General features: G+C 46.2%; 1 protein-coding gene across 3 annotated transcripts in view; it reads right to left on the bottom strand.

The window, feature by feature from the left end:
• Positions 1-24557, bottom strand: part of DAB2IP (DAB2 interacting protein) — a 157351-nt gene extending 132794 nt beyond the window's left edge. The window contains exon 1 of one of the 3 annotated variants that reach the window (XM_077189400.1): positions 24030-24557. In XM_077189400.1, coding sequence (XP_077045515.1) covers positions 24030-24087 — 58 coding nt within the window. In that variant the 5' untranslated portion in view covers positions 24088-24557. Of the gene's footprint in view, positions 1-17238; positions 17709-24029 lie in introns of those variants that run through there. The other 2 variants (XM_077189396.1, XM_077189403.1) reach the window with 2 other exon arrangements.
• Between the last annotated feature and the right edge of the window lie 1248 nt (positions 24558-25805).

The following is a 25805-nucleotide window of genomic DNA, read 5'->3' as shown; positions in this document are numbered from 1 at the left end:
AAGGTTCTATAATAAAATTTAGAAAGCACATATGGTACAAATATCAAGCGTGAACATCTCTTCCCATCTTGTACGTTTCAAAGCCTGTGCAAACAGCACTTTTCCCTGGTTTTGATCATGCAGCCAAAATGAGTCATCTGTGAACAATTATGGCTCTGGCAGGGGCCTGACTGTTGGAGAATGAAAGGAAACACTTTATTATTGAAATGATCAGTATGCCAAGCTGAGAGGCGACTGCAGAGAATGTTAAGAGTCCTTTATGCTCCTTCAGCCAGCAAAATTGAAAGCAGAGGATGCAGCACTCCCCTCTCGGACACCTGAGAACACCCGAGTTGAGAATGGGCAATGCCAAGCACGAGAAAGTGGGAGCTGTGGAGATGAGCAAGGGAATATATGGCAGGAAAAGAAACACAACCCTAAAGCAGGAGGCCTGGCTTAAAAAAGTGTTGGTTTTTCCTGGCTTAGTTCTCCCAGGGGAGTTGTGAACATATTAAAGGAACACACAGTCAGAGGCCTCTGTGATGAAATCCAAAACTATTAAAGGACATTTGTTGGGAGTTGGGGACTGGCTGAGTTTAACAGGCTCTTCTGAGAGGGGATGAATGGAATTCCCCTCCAGGAGAAAAAATAGCAACCAAACAATTTAGTAGGAACACGGATCTCCCTATGTGCAGCCCGTTTCAGCAGTGATGCTGCTGTGTCTGGGTTTGCTGCCAGCAGGGACCAGGTGGGATCCCCCTGGAATCCCAAGGGTAATTGGGGATCTAAGCTGCTCACTGAGGGCTCGGCAGGGCAGGGAGCTGGGCAGGATATTGGTTTGATGGACTTGGCAAATGAGACAAGCAGGAGATGATTTTAAAATTGGACTATGAACAAGCAGTGTATGAGAGAGTAATTCCTGTCCTCTTTTCCAGGAGCAGCTTGCAGAGGGAGGGGGAACAATGTGGTGATCACCACCCAGAGCCTACAGACTATTTAAAGACCATGAGAGTTGACAGGATGACAAGGGAGACTCATGTACACAGAACTGCTAATGGAAGGTGTAGGGGGGAGATCAGGGAACAATCTGGGAAAAGCACATTTTGCACTCTGAAATTCAGGTCCAACTCCCAACAGAAGAGATGCTGGAGGAATTTGAGATCAATATTCTGACAGCAGGACCTCTCAAGTCTGAACATTAGCTGACAAATTCTTCTTGCTATTTCTGAAACCCTGATGTCTGACAACCTTTGGAACAGATTATCCCTCCATCACCACAGTTTGGGCAGCCTGGATCCAAAACAAAGCACCCTGGCAGGTCTGGAGCCCAGGCTGAGCTCACCAGTGCAGGGAATTCGTGCAGGTCAGGGCTAAAATGTAACTTCTTGTGATCCTGAGCAGGGCAGGGAATGCTCACAGGTGTGGTGTTTGTCTTTGCAGGAATCAGCCTTGGAAAAGGTCAGATTCTGTCTTCTCCAGTCTCACAGGGACCAGGAGCCCCACACTCACTGTGTCAGGGCAAACACAAGATTTGTTCAGATTCCTGTTACTAAGGGCGTTTTGGAGGGTCCTGTTCAGCTCTTTATACAAAGGCACTTTTGCTTCTAACAGAACTCATAAAGGCAGGGCTGCAAACTTCCTCCAGGATCTCCCCCAAACAAGCCAGGCAAGCAGGGACACACCCGAAGCATAACCCTAACCCTAGGCAGAGCAGTAAAAGCAGCCTTGGGTGATGTCTGTTTCCAAGTGAGGTGGTAAAACACTTAGCAACAATGCTGAAAACAGACACCAGGAACTGGAATTTCCCAAAATGCTCATTCTTTGCAATTCCAGGAAGTAGCCCATGGTTACCTTCACACAGTAAGTGGCAATCCTACATGGAGGGCATCTTGTTTCTGCCAGGAGCAGCCTGGAATGCCATCTTGGCAGCCACTGGAGTGTTCATTTTGTTTGGGTCATGTCACTCATAAACTTCCTTCCATACCACACTGAGCTGGGTATAAACCCAAGTAATACAGGATATTGTGGAGCTTTTCCCAGCTGTGACCAGGCTGTGCTTTGCACACATACACTGTACACCTCTCTGCAATTTGGTTTGACTTTTCTGAGCAGTCCTAGGTCACAAACAACTCCTCAGCGTCCATCACTGCGTTACTATTGCAACAGAAATGAGATAGTTTCAATTTAAACCATAGAAAACCGATACAATGTCAGTGGTCTCAGAAAAACATTTGTTAAACACACTGAACATGGAAGAGCCCGGGAGAAGGGAGGGAGCTTTTCCAGCTGAAAATGCCAGAAACGCCAGTGCTGTGTCAGCACGTTAAAGCCTAAGGAAAACTGCTCTGCTCTGGACACGGCCCTGCTGCAAATCCAGCTGCTCCCAGGGAATTCCCTCTCAAGGCAGCACCCGGGAAGTGCCCAAGGTGCAAACTCTGCTGAGGTTCCCTCATTTGAGCACCGGCCGGGGCTGTCCCCTGGTAGGGCTGTTCCATGGCAGGGCTGTCCCCGGGCAGGGCTGTCCCCAGCAGGGCTGTCCCCCAGCAGCGCTGTCCCTGCTGTCCCCCAGCAGGGCTGTTCCATGGCAGGGCTGTCCCCGGGCAGGGCTGTCCCCGGGCAGGGCTGTCCCCCAGCAGCGCTGTCCCTTCTGTCCCCAGCAGGGCTGTCCCCCAGCAGCGCTGTCCCTTCTGTCCCCAGGCAGGGCTGTCCCCCAGCAGCGCTGTCCCTGCTGTCCCCAGGCAGGGCTGTCCCCCAGCAGCGCTGTCCCTGCTGTCCCGGGGCAGGGCTGTCCCCCAGCAGCGCTGTCCCTGCTGTCCCCAGGCAGGGCTGTCCCCCAGGAGCGCTGTCCCTGCTGTCCCGGGGCAGGGCTGTCCCCCAGCAGCGCTGTCCCTGCTGTCCCGGGGCAGGGCTGTCCCCCAGCAGCGCTGTCCCTGCTGTCCCGGGGCAGGCGGGGATGCGCTGCAGCCGCTCCGCTCCGCACGGCTCTGCTGCCGCCCGCAGGCCGGAGGACGCCGGCTCCGCCTGGGATCGCTGCCACATCCCCGGGACGGGATTGCCGCTCCCTCCCAAGAGCGGGCTTCCTCTTAGAAATCCCTTTCTACGGGGATTAGAAAACACGTTCCTTGCTTTTTTCCCTGCCCAAATGCGAAAGAACATCCAAAAATTAACATCGCTTTTAGTGAAGTTTGTTACTCTAAGCTTCATTACTTCCAGCCTAAAAAAACCCCAAAAAACCACAAATCCTTGTGTTTTGAAATAATAATCAAATAAGGAACAGTCCAGGTGAGACGATGACAAGTCAGCTGAGGAGTGAAGTCAGTGGCAGTGCAGCAGAGTTAAACGTGTGTTGGTTTTATTTCTAGTGACACATTGAGGAACAGTTCCTAACCCGTGGTGCTGTATCCCAGGTAAGTTCACCCAGATTTCACATACAAAGAGGTCAAGTGGGTTTTTTGGACTTGCACTGCATTTTCTATTTTGTTCATGAAAAAGGAGTCAAGTATCTAAGATACTGACCAGTCTGAGGGCAAATTAGCAAAACTCTTACACCCATGCTTAATTCCAAGAATATGACTGAAGGAAATCTGAAGAGCCCAGGTTTCATTGCTTCCATCTGTAACAGCACTCAGGCCTGGGTACGCTCCCAAGCTTTCACCCAAATCACTTCCTGACCATCACAAAGGTTTTACAGCCCTGCCTGGGAACCTGCCCAGCTTTCCCAACCTGCTTTTTTCCATGTCATACTAAAAAGCATATGTGGATTTAATAATTACTAATCCAATGACTGCATTACTTTACTGCGTACAACTGAGCTAAACGTGCCAGCATCAAATGATCCCAGAGTCCTGGACAAAACTGCACATCTGGAATAGGCCCCTGCTTTCAGAAACACGGGGGACGCAGCCAACCACCACCATGGAACACAGCCTGTGCCCAGGGAGAACTCTGACAAGGAGTGTGACTGACTCCAGGTGGGAGCTGTGGATCACAGAGCTGAGGTATGGTGTCTAGCCAGTCTGAGGCACAGCAGCACCTGGAGCAGACTTCAGGGGATCTTTTCCCTGTGTAAAAGGATCAGAGAACATTGAAGAACAGGAGTTATTGCTGCAGTGCATTCCCTGACCTTGCTTTGGACACAAGAAGAATCAAGGACTTGCCTGGTGATTTGTGACCATCAGGTGAAGCAGCTTCCCTCCCTCTCAAGCCCACTGTGATGTGAGGACCATTCCCAGTGAATGTCCCATGGAAGAGGCCCCAAGCTGAAGCTCCCAGAGGATGTTGGTACAGCTGCCTCAGCCCAAGCAGTGCTGCCACTCGCTGTCCCCTGTGAGGTGCTCTGACCCACGGGCCCAGCTTCGCTCTCCAAATGCCCAGAGCGCCTCCAGCCCGTGGGAGGATGACAAAGAACATCCCACCAGGAGCACGGGAGAGGAGGTGGAGGCAGCTCCTGGCTATCTGCCAAGCCTCACCACTCTGCTTTTTCATTTTTAGTTTCTGCTCTTTGCTGCAAAGTTTCTACTTATGCTCCGGTTTCCACGGCAACTGCATTTCTTGCCTTTCTTCTCTAGCATTAAATTTTTATTTGATTTCCCTTCTTCCCAAGACATGACTCTCTTTTCCTTTTGTAAAAAGGAATTAAGTGTTGTCTTCTCTTTGGTTGTTGATATTTTTAAAGGAGGTAGGAGACACTTTCACTCAGGCGCAGAATCTGTCTAGAGCAGCAGCAGAGATTTAATCTCCCAAGGAAGAATGTCAGGGGATTCCCTTGCAGAAAAGCCATCTACTGTAATTATCTTAACAAGATTATGACATGCAAGAGTTCCAGGTACTGTGGAACCCAGCATTTTTTAAAAATTGCAGGCTCATTTGAGACCAGACCTGGCCATTTTTTCTCTACAACTAAACATTTTAAAGCATTGCTTATGACTCTTGAGCAGTCTCAGGAGAGTAGTTTAATATTGGAAGTGCATTAGAAATGTGGTCTTCAGTTCCAGACTGTAGGAGAATTCAAACTTTTCACTGACAGTGTTGTCACCTGGCTGGGAGAGAGGTGCTGGGGTGAAGCTGCAGGACCCCTCTTTCCCCTGCCATGGTCAATCACCCACAGCAGTGCCCTGCACACCCTCACACAAAGCACCCAGAGACAAAACCCTCACAACTCATGGAGCTTAAGCTAATTAATTTGTCTTGCCCTTGTCATGTTGGGACTGAATAATCTGACAACCTGAATTCATTTGAGAAGGAAAAAATTCATCAGAATAGCAAATCTGAATTAGATCTATTTGGTTTTTCCAAGCTTTAGCTTCATCGTAAACACAATTTACATGCTGCAAAGCCCTGAAATAATACAGGTTTTCATGTCAGTTCACTATGAAAGAGTCTCTCCACATCTAAATTCTCCAGCACATTCAGGCCATAAACTGACCCTCCTGTACAGTTGTAGATTACCAGGTTTCCAGTCTTTATCTCTGCCTGGTGGGATTTCACAGTAAATTCTTTCAGGACTGAATAAATAAAAGAAGCAAAACCACAGCATTTGGCTCATAAGGCAACACAAACAAATCTGTCCATGGGTGCTATCTTGTTTGCAGCACATGTGCACAGATTTACATGTAGGATTGAGGCTTAGTGCTCTGTTTGTTTAGATTTTCATTATTCTGTACCCCAAGCATAAGGTAAATTGTATAAAGACTGAACTTGGAACAATTTTAAGAGTAAGCTGATCTTCTTAAATCATTTTATTAACCCAGTTTTGCAGTTTTTAAAGACTCTTACTACTCAGAAGAAATAAGGGAAATGGGTCAGGAGTGAGGAGCCCAGTCTACTATACTCGATTCATGTCTCTCTCCTGCTCTTGAATTCCCTCCTCTAAGGAATATCTAGGTCAGGAATTCACAGGATCTTATAGAAATCTGGCAATGTTCAGTGTGTTTGCCAGCCAAGCTATTTGAATTGTCAGATATTAAATATATGTGCTAGGATCTGTACTGTAAAATCCCATTACAACTTACACTGTACATGAACTCCCCATGGATTGGCTTCACTGCAGGCCAGGTCTCCCACTTTGAGTCAGGGTCAGGAGGAAAGTTTTAGACATCTGAGCACAGCCTCCCTGCTTTCTTCCCTCAGAGATCCCAGGATTAGGGATTCAAAGAGCTGCTTTAGGCGTAGTCCCCTAAATCGCAGCCATAATGCAGCTTTTATGTGGCCACGGAGAGGTTTCATGTCTGCACTGTTTCAATTCCCAGAGTGGGGATTGATTCAGGCAGACAGCAGCTTACTCAGCTCTCTCAGCTGCTGTGCTGAGGCGAGAACATCCAGCAGCCCCTTGCTCATCCTCGCTTGATTTAATGATTTGCTGGCCAGACTACAGAGAGCGGCTCAGGAACTCCTACCCAGCGTGCCATGATTTGTGGGTTGCTGTTGCTCATCTGTAATTGCAAGGAGAAATGCTCATCAATCATTCCAGCTCTCCAGCAGAACGTTGGGAGATACAGCAATGGAGAGCTTTCAACCTGGCCTATCTTTTAGAAACATTCTAATCCTGCAAATAAAGATCTGGACTCTGTCCCGGTGCCAGGACGAGAGCAGCTCCTTCCTGATCCCAAGGGGCACAACCATCCCTCAGTGAAAAGAACCAATATTCCTCCCCTGAGAGCAGGAAGAAGAGGAGGCTGGGAATAAAATCTGCTGATCTTCATTGCTGCACTCATTAACACCAAACTCTCAAGTCACAGCATCAAAACATTTTTCTTCAGTTCTCTTGGAGCCCCTTAAGGCACTGGAAAGGGCTCTAAGATCTCCCTGGAGCCTTTTGTCCAGGCTGAAGAGCCCCAACGCTGTCAGCCTGTCTCCAGAGCAGAGGTTCAGCATGGTCCAGAACCACAGTCTGACACCAGTGCCCCTCTCACATTCCCTGTGCCTGAGCTATCTGAGCACCATTGCAAATGTTTCCTCTCCTCTGTGAAGGAAAGCTGGAAATCATCATCACTTAGTCCCCAGTGGGACAAGAGAATCCCTGGAGGTAAACCCAAGACTGAGTGGGGATTCCTGGGAAGCTGCACTCCAGATCTCTACAATCCCTATCACCCTTGTTACTGCTCAGTCAGATTTGAACTCTTTTTCCAGCAGCCCTGTGAGCAGCACACCTTCCCAGTAAGGTCCAGATCCGACCCACTCGCCTTCATCTCCTGCAGTCTGATAGAACACAATCCTAACACAATTTATTGAGACAATTAAAATTCAGAAAACAAGCTTCTCCTTGCTCCATAAAGCACAGCAAATTTATTTGCTGCAGTCAGTAAAAGTCTGCTGCCTAAAGCCGTGCAGTAACTCAGCAGGGCCTGGCCAGGGACTGCAGGACCCTCAGAGCTGGGCTGGGCTAATCCATCAGAGCTGGGTCTGCACCAGGGCTGCTGCAGGGACCCTGCAGCTCCCAGGCCCTTCCACACCTGGAGAAGCAGAAAAAAGGTTCAGGAAAGAAAAGTTGGTTGGTCTGTGCTCAGATGCCATGCCTAACAGTCCTACCAACAATTGTGACCAGTTTTGAAGCTGCACATTTGTACTACTCAGTATTTCAAGTTCCCTTAACCAAAGAAAAAACGGAATGGATTTTTCATCCACCAAATAAAAAACCTCCCTAATTTGGAATTATTGGAATCATTACAAATGTGTAAGAAGGCTGCAAGCATTTGGATACACCACACTCAAGCCCCAGTACATACATTTATGCAATGAAATCACTTAATTTGAAACAGATCACCAAAAAGCCAGCTTGCATTAAGGATGCCTCAAAGAAGAGATGTCACGCTAGAGATTTTCCCAGTTACCTATAAAAGAATCAGTTTTTTAAAGTTATTCTGGTTTGAGAGGTAATTAGTAAGTGAATTTAGAATATAATTGCTCTGAACAATGATAAACTTGTATTATACCCTGAGTAAGCACTGCAGGCAGGTGATAAATTGAAAAAGTAATGCTACATCAGTTTAACTTCCTGCCGAGTCACCCTGAACTGCTCCAGCCTTGCACAAAATAGCCCCTGCTTTCATTACTAATAAAACACAGAATTAATTACTCAAAATAAAAGAGGCCTTGAAAATGTGCCCAGACACTGAACCATGCTGGCTTTTGCATTCTTTTTCCCTTTCTTTTTTCTGCTATAAATGAACCTCAAACCCATTCCCATGATTTCTTCAAAGCCAGCTGCACCACACGAGGTTGTGTTCAGGTCTCACCCATTCCCAAGTGGATGCCCAGGACCTGCACACACAGCAGACTCTCCAGTCACCATACTCCTCTCAAAATACTTCAACTGATGGCTGACTGCACCACAAATTTCATTTCTCTGTCTGGATTATGATAAATAAAGAGCTCAGTTTGGAAATCCGCTCAAACAGTTGAAATATTTTAGACCGGGATCCAAATCTTTCAAATGTCTAGTGCTGGACTGGAATTCTCCAGGGACTTCCAGGCAATTCTGCTCCAGCTTGAACAAGAAGAATCCCTGGCTTGTTATTATTAACAGCTGGGAATCTTTATTTCCCTGCTCTCCTGTAAGAAGCATTCCAGCTTCTCCCAGAATCTCATCATTATAAAACATGCAGGTTTAGAGCTGTGCCTGTTTTCATCTCAGCTGTTCTCCAGGAATTTGCTTCAAGATGAAACATCACCCAAAGTTTGCAGGAGGTTGTAGCTCCTGTCCCCTTTGTGTCACCCCCACACGCTGACAGGGGGCTCTGGCAGTGGGTGACCTGCATCCTCCTCCCTCAAAGCGACCTTGTCACGAGCAGCACCAGGAAAAAGCCATAAAACTTCTTTAGAGAAACACAAACACAAGGTTCCCACCAATTCCTAACCAGAGCATTTAAAAGCTCTTGGGCAGCCGTCCAGCCCTTCTGGCAGCTCTGTGTTCATGGAGGAAGAGAACGTGGGAGAAAGAATCCAACGGCACAAGGAGCCTGAGCAGCCAAACAGCTGCACGAGGAGCCCAGTAGGGCTCACTCTGTAACCCAGGCTCTGCAGGGCTCATTCTATAACCCAGCACAGGCTCTGCAGGGCTCACTCTGTAGCCCAGGCTCTGCAGGGCTCATTCTGTAACCCAGGCTCTGCAGGGCTCACTCTGTAACCCAGGCTCTGCAGGGCTCACTCTGTAACCCAGGCTCTGCAGGGCTCACTCTGTAACCCAGCACAGGCTCTGCAGGGCTCACTCTGTAACCCAGGCTTTGCAGGGCTCACTCTGTAGCCCAGGCTCTGCAGGGCTCATTCTATAACCCAGGCTCTGCAGGGCTCACTCTAACCCAGGCTCTGCAGGGCTCATTCTGTAACCCAGGCTCTGCAGGGCTCATTCTGTAACCCAGGCTCTGCAGGGCTCATTCTGTAACCCAGCACAGGCTCTGCAGGGCTCACTCTGTAACTCAGGCTCTGCAGGGCTCACTCTGTAACCCAGCACAGGCTCTGCAAGGCTCACTCAGTAACCCAGGCTCTGCAGGGCTCACTCTGTAACCCAGGCTCTGCAGGGCTCACTCTGTAACCCAGGCTCTGCAGAGCTCACTCTGTAACCCAGGCTCTGCAGGGCTCACTCTGTAACCCAGGCTCTGCAGGGCTCACTCTGTAACCCAGGCTTTGCAGGGCTCACTCTGTAACCCAGGCTCTGCAGGGCTCATTCTGTAACCCAGGCTCTGCAGGGCTCACTCTGTAACCCAGGCTCTGCAGGGCTCACTCAGTAACCCAGGCTTTGCAGGGCTCACTCTGTAACCCAGGCTCTGCAGGGCTCATTCTGTAACCCAGGCTCTGCAGGGCTCACTCTGTAACCCAGGCTCTGCAGGGCTCACTCTGTAACCCAGGCTCTGCAGGGCTCACTCTGTAACCCAGGCTCTGCAGGGCTCATTCTGTAACCCAGGCTCTGCAGGGCTCATTCTGCAGCCCAGCACAAGGCTGAGCCCAGCCCAACCCTCACTGTCTGTGTCCAAGTCCCTGCTCAGCCCTGGGCACCTCCTCTCACCTGGCTGACCGTGAGTTCCAGCTTTGCCTGCAGAGACAAAGCTCTTCCTCCCTTCCCAAAGCACCCAGCTGGGGCTGGACCCTGCACAGGAGAGGCCTTGGAGCTTTTCTGATTGTCAGAGACAGTGTGGAAGGTGCTTCATGGGCCTCCCAGGGCTCCCCTGCAACACCTCCTGGTGTAAGAACATCTCTGCTGAGCGACTGCAAAGTCACTTTTCCAGTTCTCTGAGGCAAAGAGTGACACATAAGGAAGGCAGGATTTAGAGCGTGGGCTGAATCTCATGTGAGAAGATTCTGACTGCAGAGGTAAAGTATTGGCTAAATTTTATAATGATGGAGTTAATTTTGTTGCTAAGAAAAGCAAAGGCATGATGAGGACTGGCTCCAGAGATTACACAGTGTGTGGTCTCTGCACTTGAAGAGCTCTGCACAGCACTGATTCATGTTACATCAATTACTTTAACAAAGTCAGATTCAGAATAATATTTATAAAGCTGAGATCCACAGACCTTTTTGCAATCACCTGGGTACAATCACCTTATTCACAAAACTGGCTATAAATTATGCTAATCAGTGAAACACTCAGAAGATGAAGAGAGGTTTCTTGTGTAATTTTAAATGGATTCCTATAAAAAATTTGGAATATATAAAATTACAGTGTTTCAGTGTGCATTTCTATTTGAATCTTAGGTGTCAGCGCTATAAAGGTTAAAGCACTATGATCAGGAAATTTAAAATATATCATTTTTATTGTGGGGCCCCTTCTATGTCTCCACAATGGTTAAATATAATACTGGAAGGTTTTGGTGAACACAGATGACATCTTAAACACCAATCCTGACCACTCCAGTGAAGCCTAAATGAAATGGCAACTTTTCACTCAAGGCAGTCCTATCTCTGACTCAGTCCCTCTGTTGTATTTTATCATTACTTTAATAATAAACCCTTTCCTTTGTGGTTTTCATAACATAAAAACTTAAACAACACAATGAGATACAGCTTTCTCTTCATGTTCTTTGGGGGGGTAATTTTAAAAAAAATTAACTTTAGCCTACTCTAATGTATACATTTCAATGAAGGGCAAATTCCTGTGCATTATTCAGGTGAGACAGCACCTGCAGAGCAGTTGGCACGCCCTGAAGGTCAGCAGCAGCAGAATGACCTTTGTCAAGTGTGTGGAATGCCTGGGATGTCAGAGCAGAGGGACTGCCACTCCCCAGGGAGGGCCCTGCCAGGAGCAGGAGTGTTCCCTGGCCATGCAGAGCTGCATCTCCACCTGTCCAACACCACGGCTCCTCCTCTGGCTCCTGAGCAGCCCAGGAAGCTGGGAAAGCACAGCCTGGGAGGTCACTGCCTGTCAAGTGGTTCCCATCTTTCAGCTCAGGCACAAGAAAGGTAATACTGCACATGGTTTTAAACAAATCCCAGGATTTGAGGTGAAGCACAGGAAATCCTGTATGAGGTGTGACATCTGGCAGCCCTTCCTTAGGGCTGGATGCTGGGAGGGGAGGAGGATAAATGGCTCCCTAAGGCCAGGACTGGGCTGTGGGCACGGGCTGCCCTGGTAGCTGGGCCACTGCTCTTCTCCAGCTGCCTCTGCCCTTTCCAGGATCAAAGGGAAGGATCCCAGGCTGAATCCCAGGCTGGATCCATGCTGCCTGCCTGTTCACAGAGCACAGCTCCTCCACACATTTTGCCCAGGTTTCTCTTTACTCAAGTGAGATTTTTCCCCTTTCCCTGCTCTGCTCTCTCGTTACTGCTCACAGCTCATCACCAGGCACAGACACAGGTGACTCTCCACCTGACCTTGTTTGAAGATGTCTCAAAAGTTCACATTCCATGGAATTAAATTCCTCAAACAGAGGTTACAACTTACAGAAGTTATAACTCAAACAAACAGGTCCTTTTGTAGGACTCAAAGCCTTTGCAGGCCACTCCTGCTCCCTGCAGCACAGCCCTAAGGGCTGGGAACCATTGAGGAATGTCCTTGTGTGTGGATTCTTCCTCCTCTCCATGAGGTTGTTTGCAGACACATTAAACAGTGCTGCTACTTGGGACACAAAACCCATTAAGAGGAGTGATGTGCTAAAATTAACTATGTATTTGTTTTCTCCTCAGTTTCTATAGAACACGAGGAGAGATGCAGATGGCTAACAGCACTGAGATTATAGTGAGAGCTGTAAAATTTGATGACTGTTATCAAAAGCATCGTATGGCTTATGAGAGCAAGTAGCAATTAAAAAAAAAGAAACCAAAAAAACCCCAACTTCCAAGCTTACCCTGGACAGGGAACAGGAATAGCAAAGGGGGATTAAAGCCAGTTTCATGCTAAAGGATTTATTAGAAATAAGAAGATCATTACTTCAAACCTTGACAGACACAGGTTATCTTGAGCAGTTTGGATGTGAATGAAACAGAGGTGCTGGGTACGAGCCTGGATCACTGACAAAGGGAGATTTAAATCTGGGGTGGGGATTTTACTGCTCAGGAAAGCAAGGCAGGGATCAACTGCACAGATCTGAGACAAAGGCCAAGCAACTGCTCCAGGATCTCCAAGTGGCACTCCAGACACAGCACTCCTTCTCCATGGCTAGAAAAATACTGTACTGCACCTTGCCACAGGCAGGGAGATGCCTGACAAAATAAGCTGAATCACTCACTTCCTCCTTTTTCAACCAGAACAAGACTTTGTTCCACCTCTCTGGATGAAATATTAATCTAGCCTGTAAGAGAATGATACCCACAGCCTTCCATCAGAGACCTCTCTGTTCAGACTCCTCTGTGGAGAATTACCTTTGTGCTCTTTCCCCAGCTGCAAAAGCTCTTGTATTCCTGTTTCCCCCTCCCTCTTCTGAGCTGCCATGACTGGAACTCCAGACTTTCCAAAGTTACAATGATTTATTGAAACCAGTTCTACTTAGTGAGAGCCCTGGCAAGCAGAAGCTGTGCTAATGCACCCAGCAATCCACAGAGCAAGATAAAATCTCCCAAGAACATTTTCAAGTGGTAAAAGAAGAAACAACGAGGGAAGGGTTGGAAGTTTTCAGTGCTCCCTCAAACATGGAAGATCATGAACAGAGAAATGAGTATCTTTGCTCTTAAGGTGTGTATCTGCCCATTCACTGGAGGAGAATCAGGGACTGACTGACTCATTAGAAATCAGGACAGACAAAAGGACAGGACACACTGTTCCTTGGCTGGGCCTCTAGAGAACACATCCAGAGCATCTGTAAGAGCCATCTCTTAACCCTTAAACATTACAGTGCTCTCAAAATATCCATGTAACATCTACTGGGACACAAGGATTTTACAGTGGGAGAAAGTTTCTTACAATCCATTGGGGAATATGTTTCTCTGTGTTGGTTTTTAATTTATATTTAATCTCTACCAAAATATGTACATATATAATTAGCTTAAAATATTCAAGAACATTTCTTGATGAGGGATCCATTTGCAAGGAAAATGATAGTAAGAACCAGAACTGAACGGATTTACTGACAAAGCACTAACATTTTCAAAACAGAACTTTAAAAAAATCCACCAAGTTGCTCTTAGATGGCTCAAATGCCTGAGATGAAGAAGTCAGGCAGCACTTTCCAAAGGCACATAAAACAACAGCAATCTCAAAAGGTCTTTAGTATTTTTTTTACCAAAAATACTAAAAAAAGACACCAATTCTCAAACCTTGACTTTACTCCAGAGGTTCAGTTCTTCCACACTGTCCTTAAGCTATTTAATTTCAGCACTGTTAGATGGGGCTGCAGAAGGAAGTTGAGTACAAGCCTCATCCCCACTGACATTATTCTTTGCCTTCAGTTCTCTGCTCCTAAATTAAAAATTACAATCTCAGGGAGTAGGAAATCGTGGTTTGAGCATTCAAAAGCCCCTCACAAAATTGCCATGAAGCTCTGGCTACACTTTTTCCAAGACTAAATTCCCAAGATTTGTTGGGAGTCCCTGTTCCAGTCGCTCCGTATCGTTCCCAAAATGACATTCAGGGTCAGGGATCTCAGGACAGGCACCCCAGGGCAGGCTGTTGGCAGTTTCCTGTGACAAAAGAGAAGATGTGGCCTGAAATTCCTTGAGAGAAAGAAGGACTTCCAGCATTTCCATGAGGAAATTCTAAATCAACCCTCCTTTTGCTGATTTTCACTTCCACAGCTGCTCTGCAAAATGGTTTCACATAGTCTGAACCAGAAACCAGGAACTCTCTGGTCTCCTGTGCTTGCCACTGGATTGTCCCAGTTTTTCTGAAGTCCTTCTCTCCCCATCAATGCTCCTCTTCTGTTACAAAACTGGTTTCTGTGCTTCATCTGACCTACATGGAGGCAAAATACCCATTTTTTATCTTGATTTTCTTATCTTGATTTTGAAAATGTTGATAGTCTACTGGCAAGCACCAGGAGCAATGACATCATAACAGGAGGCGGCATCTATTCCAGGGAGCTCAGAGCCAGCAAAAATACTCCCAAGATCACAAAAATAGTTCCTATTACATTTTACTCCTTGGCAAAGGACTATTAGATTATATAAAAGGCAAGGCTAGCACAGATACAGGCACAGAACTTCATGGTAATGGCAGAGCCTCCTCACTCTGGGTCTGCAAACTGGAAACCTCAATTCTAGGTAGGTCAGACTTATCTTAAGCTGAAGTTCACTAGAAATGCCCTGATTTTGACTCCAGGCACTGAGTATGGCAGAAGGAGCCACATTCTTTGTGAATTAAGTGAGACTGAACTCCCAGAGAAAGTCTGGCAACCAAGTCAGACAAGAGAGTTGTGGAGGAGAAGAGGAAAGGAATTTGAGTGGATTTCTGAAATTAAGCTGTAAATATACAATGATGTTGTATTGCCCCTTTAGCAAAATAATGTACTTTCTTGTAGTGAAAATGAGAATTCTTCATCTTCAAGGAAACAAAAATCCTGGTCTGCTGAAAAACCTGTGCTGAGATTTTCCAGACTCCAAAGACATGCCAGGTGGAATGTGCTCTCCACAGCAAAGTGACAAATGTCCTCCAGCAATTTCTAACTGGGGAGAAGAGCAAAGAAAGGGAAATGGGCAAGGGGGAAGACTGTGGAGCAAGAAGAATGGCAAAGCACTAATGGTGAACACAGGAGATGCTGTGCCACTGCAACACCATGAGAAAAATTCCCTGTGTGTGACCCTGGACAAGGCACTTCTAACTCAGCTCCCCTTTGGAAGAAGAGGATAAAAGCAGCACATTTAAGCTGGCATGAAGTTATCTGGATTAGAGAGGGAAAAACACTGGAGCATTTCAGTGCTGATGATGAGAGCAGCTCATCAGCCATAGGCAGGCAAACAAAAAGTGCTTTGCAGCTACACTGGATGCCATTAAAAGGAAATATTGACCAGTGCTAAGTTGTGGAAGGGTTTGGGAGGGATCCAGCAGGAACCCTCTGCAGAAGGGTTACAACCAGGAAACTCTACCCTTGCAAAAATATTTATCACAGTCAGGCCAGTGAACCAAGGAACTGCTGTTGGATGAAGCATGAAAAGCAAAAAATAAACACATTTTTCCAGCCAGCTGGTGTTTGATCTGAGCATGCATATGGACATCCCACGGAACTGCAGATCTCTGTTTCCACACCCCATATTCTACTGGTCACCCCTGCCAGTGGCTGAGAAACCTTCTGGAGCCAGGTCTGGAATGGAAGAGATCCTCTGGAGTTCAGAGGTCAGGATTCCATTCCTCATTATAATCATCACCCAATGGCCCAGTGACAGGCTGGGAAATCTATGACTGACAATACAATTCCAGCAAAACAGAACTAAGTGAGCCTTTATTGTTGTTGTTGTTATTATTATCAATTAATAATTGATAAAGGAGTATGGATGCTCAAAGGTTTCTGAGCACCCCTAAGAGGAGTGGCAGACGTGGCACTGTGAGACCTGAGCCCACATGTCCCATGTCCCCAGCAAGCACAGGGCCCTGCAGCTGATGGACTGTCCTGGTGCTGCAGCTTGGTGGGATCCAGGCATTCCTTCCCAGAACCATGGAATATCCTCAGCTGCAAGGGACCCACAGGGATCATCAAAGCCAGCTCCTAATTCCTTCCGTGACTTGCCACACTTTTCCTAATTACAGCAAAGTGAGTTTTTTCTTCATTAAAGGAGCTGCTTTTGATGATCTGGCAGTGGGCCAGGAAAATGACTAAGTGAAAAGATGCCTCCCTGTCAATGCAACAGCTCCTTGCTGTACTCTGGAACATTTGCTCACACTGGTGCCTGGGTGTAGGAAGCACAGTGAGAGCACGACCCTCTCCTGTTTATCTGAACTTGACTGGATATGAAAAGCTCAGGTCAGACCAAGCATCAGTTACATAAATCTACTGTTCCCTTAATTACAGGCACTGAACATTTGCCTTGTAGTACATACCAGTAAACAAGTCACACACTTGCTGCACAGTTACCATTAACAAACCAACACAAAAAAGCTAAAAATCAGGTATTTGTCAAAAATAAATTACAATGAGTCTTCAGCAAAGTCTTAGAACTATTTTTTTGCAGATTTCGCCCTTGAACAGACCACAGTAAAATGAATAACGTGGCTCACTGGAAGGAGGGACAGGGTTTTACAAACCATTAATATTTCTTGCCCTCCCTTTGCTAACTTTGTTTTGTGTAGATAGAAGAGTCTGACTGGAACACAACCTGCAGAAAAAGAACTCATACCCGTATTTTAGAGGTCACTTGCAAGAGTTCAGGATGTGCTAACAGGGGCAGAGTGGTGGCCCCAGGCTGTGGTGCCAGATCTGCTGTCCTGAGGTGAAGGAATGGCCCCAGCTCTCTCAGCGGGTCATTAGTGGGCAGGATTTAACAGGCTCACGAACTACATCTTGTCCTCTGCAAGAGGAAATACTGACTGCTGCAAACTAACTGTGCTTGGTCTGAGATAACAGAAAAAGAGATTCCATAAGCAGGAAAACGAGACCTGAGAGTTCTCTGCACAAAGATACGAACCCAAAAAAGAGCTGCTGTTCTGAATTACAATGACACTCACACTGCAGAAAGTTTGGGTTAAGACTTATTGTAAAACTATTGCTACACAAAAGAGAAAGAGACAATCATTGTTCCAACTCTGCTCATTAAAGAAATTCAGAGACAAACCCCAGTCTTTGATCCCAGGCATTGCTAGGAGGCAACTGTACACTGCAAATGATTCACATTCATTCCTAAAAAAACAACCCCCCCTGCAAGTAGAAAGTCAGTCCCGAAATTCCAAAGTCTTTCCCTGCTTACCTTTTTACAAGCAGGTCAAATTTTTGGAAGTAGTTTCTCAAAGCAACTCAGACATTCCACGTTAACTCTCGTGCTGCAATAAACAGCTGCAAAACTCCCTGATTTACTTCCCGGCTTGGTGTGCATGCTGAACCCCAGAAGGAATCCCACACAGGGAAAAAAAATAAAGGAAAAACACCTCCAAAACCCACAGGAGAAGAGACTCAGCCTTCGGGCAAAGCACAAAAAAAGTTCCACAGGGAAACAGAAAAGAAATCCAGTGACAAGTAAAAGTTTGGGTAAGAAAGAGAGAAGGCAGGCGTGCTCCCCTTGCCTGGAGTCCTGGCTGAAGGTGCCTCTCCAGCAGAATCCACGGAGGCTCCTCGGAGCAGATGGTATTCACACATTATTCCCGAACAGCAGCATTCCCCAGCCCAATCAGGAGGCAGCACTCAAAAGCCAAGTGCTTCCCAGACTCTGTTACAGTTTTCAATAGCTATAGCACAAGATGAATGACTCAGAAAATGAATAAGCAGGGAAAATAAAACCTGCCTCTCTCCTCGGCAGAGGCACAGGCAGGCGGGTCAGAGCCCTCAGTGTGCTCAGCATTGGGTTCAGCTGGAATGCACCTGCTTTTTTCCCAAAATCCTAAATGCTGATCACTTTTTCTGTGCCTTGAGTTTGTGTGATCAGCTTCATCTTGGGTTTAAAGTCGCAATAGTTAAACCTTCTTTTTCTTTTCCAGTCTTAAAAACAACAATCATTTGTAAGAGTCAAAACAAAGGATGATCTGTGCGTGCGCTCTTCCAGACAACTCACACAAGCCCCTCGTGCCATCATCTCCTGCTGAATATATCAATATACATTTCTGAGATTAAGGCCTGACTTTACAGACCCTGTTGCAAATGACATGAAATAGATTAATACATCCTCTGCTTTTGCCTGAAGTTCACCAGGAAACTTTAAATGACAATAAAACAAATATCTCTAAGAACATATGAAATAAAAATGACTACCAACTTTCAGGGAAAGTAAAACCATTATCCAAAACCTGGCCAAACTGAACAGGAAACTACTTCCAACTGCTCTGTGCAGCTTCCAAACCATCCCATCCAGAGGGCACTTTTAATACAAGCCCTGAGCTCAATGCCTGGTTCTTCTGACAGCTGCAACCCAATAATAAAGGATGATCAGCTGAACAAAGCCAGCTCCTGATGGAAACAGGCACAGCACCAGGGCTCTCCCTGAAATACCGCGGTGCACTCCTGAGCTCTCCTCAACACTCTGGAATTCTCTGCAGCTCTGTACAGAAGTGTTTGTCAGGAGGTTGTGCTGTGCTTGGGGCTCCTGCCCCAGCTCTGCTGCAGCACAGACTCTGCTTTTACTGCTGCTGCTCAGGGCTGAACCCAGCAAAGCTGGGCTGCAGCCGGGCAAGTGGGATCACTTCCACCACTGCAACTGTCTGGGGTGAGAAACATTCCCCCAGGTCCCCCCGGACATTTTCAGATCTTTGTCTCTGGTTGTAAATTGATCCTTTGCATTCCTGTCTGACACATGGGCTGTGAAAAACTCTTCAGGGATATTCTCCCTGCCAGGAGAAAGGCTCTAACAGCACTTCTGCAAACACAGGGCCGGTCAGAGAGACAATAAAATGTTGTGAACTCTGGACTAACTTTTACTATTATTATTTTGTCGGGTTTTTTTTTTCTTCATTCTGGACCAAATAAGAGAATGCTATTTGCATTTTACTTTCCTATTTTCAAAACACCAAGTATCAGGGTTTCTCCCTAGGACTCAGAGCAGGACCCACATCCAGAGGCATCGTTTTGCTCCATCAGCCAGGCCCTGCCCACCCAACGCTAAGCAAACAAACCCACACAAGCAGCTCCAGCACAAAGAACAAGGGCTGGTGTTGTAACATCTGCCACAGCTGCCCACCAACCTCCAGCTGCAGCTAGAGAAGTGTTTAAAGGTGTAAAACAAAACTAGAGGCGTATCTAGATCTGCTAGAAAACAAACATTTTCTGAAGCCTCATCTTGGCAGGTATTTTCTGATCCCTGCACTAAGCTCCGTAGCAGCCAAAATCATTTTGACAACTGACTCACTGAGCAAGGCATATGCTGGGCCTCTGAGCCTCTACCAGCAGGAGCAATGCTCTGCAATTACAGCTTTTCCATGTGCTGCTTCCTTGGAGATGCTCAGAGAGGAAGCACATCTGAATCCAAACAGGATCCCCACAGTGCTCCAAGTGCTGGGATAACCCCGTGTATGCCCCGAGGAACCTCCTGGGCAAACGTCCCACTTGGATGTGACAAAGAACACTGGCTCAGGGTAAGCAGCTCCTCATTCTGTACATCCCTCCCTAGGGTGGATGTGTTAGCCAGGGATGGGAGGCATCAGCACCCATCCATCTCTCTGGGCAGCAGCAGAAGAGGAGGCTGAGTTTCACCCATGGCATTCCAACAATCCTTGGCTGAAGGGCTCAGGAACCCCAGGGGGGCTCAGATCTCATTAACAAGGGACACTTCCCTCTGGGCTCCTCCAGCTCCTTTCAGCTGCTACCAGAGTCTCATTAATGTAAAAGCTTCTCACCTATAAACACCTCAATATATCAAATGTATGCTTGGAGCTCCTCCTCATCTCTGCTCCAGGAAATCCCTTGCCTGTGCACTCTTCCATCCCATCCAGTTATGCTGAATTCACCTTCCAGCTATGGCTGATGTAGAAAGTTCTGAGGGAGACTGGCAGTGCTGTGTGGAAGAGATGGACCTGGGAGGATCCCTCACAATGCTCTGAAGTTCTTCTCTTTTAGGAGAAATATAAAGAGGCCTTGAATTTGCCTGATTATGAAAAGACCCTTTTCTTTAGTTCCAAAGAACCAAGAGATGACTGTGACTATTTCCAGCACCTCCAAGTATGGATGGTTACATTCCATTTGTTGGATGCTCTTTCAGGATTCCATCTGGGTGGTTCTCCCTTGTTAAATGCCCATAATCCAGTGGGATGCTCATTTATTGACTGCTCTGTGCCCTTCTACTGATTTCAGCTCCCATTCCTCTGGAGCTTTCCCACTCAGCTCTGCTATCACACATAACCTACAAAAAGTTCTGTGTTCCCAGCCCTTGCTTCTGCTTTCCTCTCTACCAGGTGTGATTTCTAATGCAGGCCAAGGTGTCATTGAGGCCAGGATGTCATTACTGCCCTCAAACAGTGCCTGAAGAATCTCAATTACCAACAGCAAAGTTCAAGCCTGGCTGCCATCCAAGTCATTCACCTGGTTCAATGTGTACGTCAGAGACTGAAAAAAATGTGCTGTAATTATTGTGTTATTAAAGCACAATGGTTTAATTTTATTTCTTTGTGGCACAAAATCTGCATCTGTGATTCACACCTATTGTGTAGGGAATATGATTCCACTAAAACCAGTAGCTGGGATCGGGTCTACAAGGTTGTTCAAAAGGTCTAATAAAAATCTTGTGTTCTTTAAGGATTAACAACCGAATCACAAAGAAATATTGTCAGGACACAGAAAAGAATAAACTCAGAGGTGGTTCCAGTGCTGACAAGAGCTGTACAAACTGAGATCTGAGCAATTAGAAGACACAAAGAATACATAATTCATAGATATTTTGTACTCAAGAGTTTGCACACAAATAAAACATCTTATAAATCTTCAGCAGCTTGCAGAAAGCTGCTGAGCTGTCTTTTATTTGTGGAGCAGCAAGTGGCAATAGTACAAAAGAGAAATCCATAGCTCTGATATGTCATCCCTCCAAAATGGGTAATTTAGGGTTATGGTTTCGGAATCAGCACATTCTTCAGGAAGTTTCTTCCAAGATTTTTTTCTTTCTTTTTTTTTTTTTTTTTTTTTTTGGTGAAAAGAAGTAAATCCATGTCACTACATTAAAAAAAAAAACACTTCAAAAACTCAGAGCTGTGAGCCACCACAAAATGAATGACATTAATGTTTCTCTACATGCCTGCATTCCAGAGAATGGAAAGAAAATAATGGGTGGGAGAGAAGGAGAAAATAAAGTGGAGGTTGCTTTAATGATTTTTAAAACCCGTATGAGAACCTGTAAGTTTGTGTGAGCCTTTATCCCATGTGGAAGAGAAAAGTTACAGAACTCCCTGCACAAATCTCCAAATGAAGAGCAGCTTGTCAGGCTGTGTTCAAGGCAGTCAAGCACTGCAGCTCCCTGGAGAATCACAGAGAAAAATCCAGTAACCACTGCACCCACAGGTGATGAAAAACCCACAGGTTTTATTCCAGGGGCTGTTACGTCAAGGCAACCAACACAGCTTAAATCTCATGTCAGGCCCACACATAAATGAGTGGTGATTCCCTGCTGCAGCTACAAGCAATAATAAATCTATGAGGCATCTCCATGAAAAGCTGGCAACTTAATTTGATTAAGAAAAAAACCCCCTGTGCTAAGAAATGAGACACAGCTTCCCAGTCTTGAATATTCCACCACCATCCTGTGAGCTGAATTCACGCACGTTAGTAAGCAAATGGAAGGGCTGCAGCAGGCAAAAAAAGCAACCCTCAAGTACATTATTGCCACAAATTCTTCAGAACAGCTTTTCCTGTCATTAATCATCTCTTGATTGTGCTAGCAATAAGCAACACAGAAGGAACCAGGGCTGTATTTTAAGGTGGATGGTTAACCCACAGGTAGAGCAAAAATTAAAGAATGGACTTCATTTGGCTGGCAGAAAAGGGGATTTGATTTGGCATTCTTGAAGGTAAAAAGGCATTTTTACAGCAAGCACAAGAGTTCTAAGTCATGGTCACTCCCCAAGGCATTAAGACTTGTCACATGAGCAGCCCACTTGGATAAACACAACAGTTCCCAGCATGTCCAGAGCTGCTGGATATCCGAGGGACTGAGGAGCAGCTTCCAGAACAAGGGAACGTTCTCAAGGGGCAAATCTTCCTGAACAGCATCTGCTGGCTGATTCTGAGAACTTTCTGTTTACTGAATTCATGCAAAACAATGCCTGGGATCTCAGAGCAGCAGCTGAGCCCCTCAGTCCTGCAGTTCCAGCAGCAGCACAGGGAAGGAACTGACCTTGTGATCAATAAATGGTTCAACCCATTTGTTCACAATGAGATAGTTTAAATCAAAGTAATTTAAACACAACTAAAAGGAAGATGGGGATTTACATAGGAAGGGGAAGCAATGAAGTTTGTTCCCAGATCCTTGGTACCAGCAGTGCTTGCTTATCTCTCATTTCCCAGCTTATGAACCTTCCCAGTGTTTGCCGACTTATTCAAATATTTTGTAGGAAAACTAAGTTTCTACACAAAGTGACAGAATATACTTTAGATGTCTGTAAGAAAAGCATGAGAACCTATGTATCTTAAATTATGCATTCTAAATTCAATGAGGAATTTAACATATTAGAGAAAATAAAGTTAAACTTGTATTTCCCTCAGAACCCAGACACTCTCTGTGACTCCTAAAGGCCAGATTCTAACACTGGGATGGACAAGAACATCTGCTTACATGTTTGTTAATATCAGCTCAACTATGTATGCACTTCTCTGAAAATCCTAAAACTTCCTGCTGTAAAGAAAATGAGATTTAATTCTGTGTCTCAGTGGTCTAACAGGAGGTATGAGACATGAGAGGTAGATGCTGTTCTTCTAGAGAGGAATTAATATAACTACATATGAAATAGAATAGAAAGAGAAATGAGAAGTGTGAGACTCCCCTCTTAATATTTTCATGCAAATATCATCATTTGAAACACCGCTGAAATCTGTCCTTGATTAAGTTCTATTTTAGCAAGGCACAGAGCCCCAAGTAAAGCAGTTCTGCCTACTTATATGTGCCCAGTCAACTGTTCACATAGTTTAAATGTTAGTTCATTCCCTTAACCACATTCTTTCCACACAGTTTTATGTCTCTGTGATATTAAAACTGCAGTTGTGTCGGACTTGAAGCTCTGTTTACCAGCAGAGAATATGCTGTGGGAAATCCATAACTACTTCCTGAACAATATTTATGTGGGAAGTGGAATATTTAGTGGATTTCAAGCTGTATTCAGAACATACTGAATGCATATTAAGCAGTTGAGAATCAATTTATTCCAAAAATCACCATCTGAAATTGTTTTCATAAACATGAATACTTTGTTGTCCTCATTGCAGCCAATTCTCTTCACTAACAGAGAAATGAGACTTGCAAACAACTTTTCCCCTCAATTTATGCTTTTTTGTGTGCTTTCCAATAGACTGGATAGCAGAACATCAGCATGTGGAATGCTATAAATCCATGGAATAGCTGCATTTTTAACCATGGACTTCAATTCCAGGGCGAATTTATGTGGTCCTTGGCTAAATATATCCTCCTAAGTAAATTACTCATGCATCTGCCTGTAGGAAAGCTTTCTGCAGATAAAGAATCTGTTCCCAAATGCTACATCTGACAGCACATACGGCACAAAGTTCCATTCTTTCCTCAGTGGCAAAAAGCCCCCCAAGCTGAATAAGGTGGAATGCACAGGTCTCTGCTCCCTCTGCACAGACTGCTCAGGAGACAGCTTCATGCTGCCTGCTTCCTGCTCCTTCCAGTAGAATAAATATCTCAATGTATCAGTCTACTACATGTTTGTCTCCAGACCCTGTAAACAGAGGGATTTCTAAGCTCTTGTGAAGCACATCCCCACATTCATTTCCACTTATCCATGCAGAAGACAGCACAAACACATGCCTACCCCTGTGCCTTTAGCAGGATGGGGAACTCAGACACTCTCATTATCCTTTTTTTCCCCTCTCTCTTCTATGTTTCCTACTTCTTACCATTGGAGTTGTCCTGGTCCAAAGGATTATCTGGTTCCATTACTTCAAATAAAAGCATCCAACATGCAGTTCTCCATGCAGCAGAGGCATAAAAACACAGCAGTTGCCTAAGCTGATTCACCTGATTTATGAATTAGTGCAGCATCCATAAGAGGCTGTGTTTCTTCTTTTGTATTACATCTGGCTCCTTTTCCAACTCGATGGCTGGGTATTACAGCATGCAGGCCTTTTTCCAGCATCCTCTTAATGCATTATATTTAAAGTAGCAGCAACCTTTTTCTCCCATCCCCCAGACTAAGTTACAGCAGTAACTAGGCTGAGCTGGCAGCAAGCGCAGCTCATTCAGAACAGGACCTGCAAGCGTTCTCCGAGTCGTGGTGCTGCATAAAGAGCATGATTGATACAATAAAAAGTAAGCAGGCTTTGACACAGCACGGGATGCACTGCACAAAATCCCACCAAAACCAGGCAGAGGTCCTGAGGGTTTGGGGAATGCCTCGCTGAAACCAACAGTCTGCACCCCCTCACGCACAAACACAAATTATGTCCTGTTCCCTCCTCCTCCCCCTCCCCGCTCCAATCTTTTATAACCCTGGATCTCCTCCAGCAATAGTCTGTTCCTCCACTCAGTTTATAATAAACTCTGCCATTCCCCGTGTCCCTCGGGCTGGCATGGAGAGGAAGGAGGCTGTTTGCACAATGAATAGCCCAGCCCGTGCCTGACTGGGAGGCAGCTCCGGGACTCTGTGCCGGGCGCTGGGAACTTGCTGCAGCAGCAGCCTTTGGCTGGGGACCTCGTCCTGCATTTCCCTGCTCTGCCAAGCCAGGGCTGCTGCTAGGCTGGCGTTGGAAAAGCTCCTGCAAAGGAGCTGAAGGACGAGCCCCAGCTTGGCTGGACTCGGAGGGTAAATGACACCAGAGCCTCTGCACAGAGCCCGTATCAGGTGACAGCCGGATCGCAGCACTGCAAGGCAGGTCACCTTCACTCTGCTCCTTGGGTCTGCCGCTGCCTCCTCCAGACCTCTTGTCATTCACAACTGCTCCCTGTGCCTCAATCTTCTGTGATAGGGACATTGAAATATACCTGAGCTCACGGGAAAGGAGCTGAAACCTCCCAGCTTTGCATGTTTTGAACTTCTTAGATAAATGATACAGTACAAGGGCTGAGAAAGAAGACTCCACCACCTGGCTGAGAATAAAAATTTCCTTTTCTCTGAAGATAAGTCCACAAAATAACAGAAAAATATATCAAAGTGCAACTCTAAACCAAGCTGTGCCTCCGAAAGGTAAATTCATATTGCTGTTACGACAATCCTGAAATAATTTCTCAAATCTCGCTTTCAGGATCAATTTTACCTCGAACCCACAATTCAAACTCTTTCCTCCACACTCCAGCGAAGGCATTAAGACATACCTCGTTTCAAAAGACTGTTTTTCACAGAATCCAAGGCAAGACTCGCTCTAAGCACCTAGAGCAGCCTGAGCGCATTTTGGGGTTGCCGTGGCTGGTGCCAGAGCCCCGAGGCAGGCAGGGGCTGCTATTTCGGGCCCTGGGTAACGCTCCTGCCTCAGCAGCTCCCCCTTCCCAGCGCCAGGGAAGCGGCTCTGGCGCTCCCCGCTGCCGCCGGGGGCTCTGGGCTGTGGGCGGACAAATGAATGGCTGGCTGAAGGCAGCAAAACACGGAGCTCTGCCTGGAGGAATTAACAGCAGCCTGACAGGACTCTGCGGTAATTGTGCCTTGCAAACCCATTTTAGCACTGTTCCTGAGGGCTAGG

The sequence above is a fragment of the Agelaius phoeniceus genome, chromosome 21 (genome assembly GCF_051311805.1).
Source record: "Agelaius phoeniceus isolate bAgePho1 chromosome 21, bAgePho1.hap1, whole genome shotgun sequence".
In the NCBI taxonomy this organism is placed as follows: Eukaryota; Metazoa; Chordata; class Aves; order Passeriformes; family Icteridae; genus Agelaius; species Agelaius phoeniceus.
The sequence above is the reverse complement of the archived record's forward strand: the minus strand, read 5'-3'. Positions and strand labels throughout refer to the sequence as shown.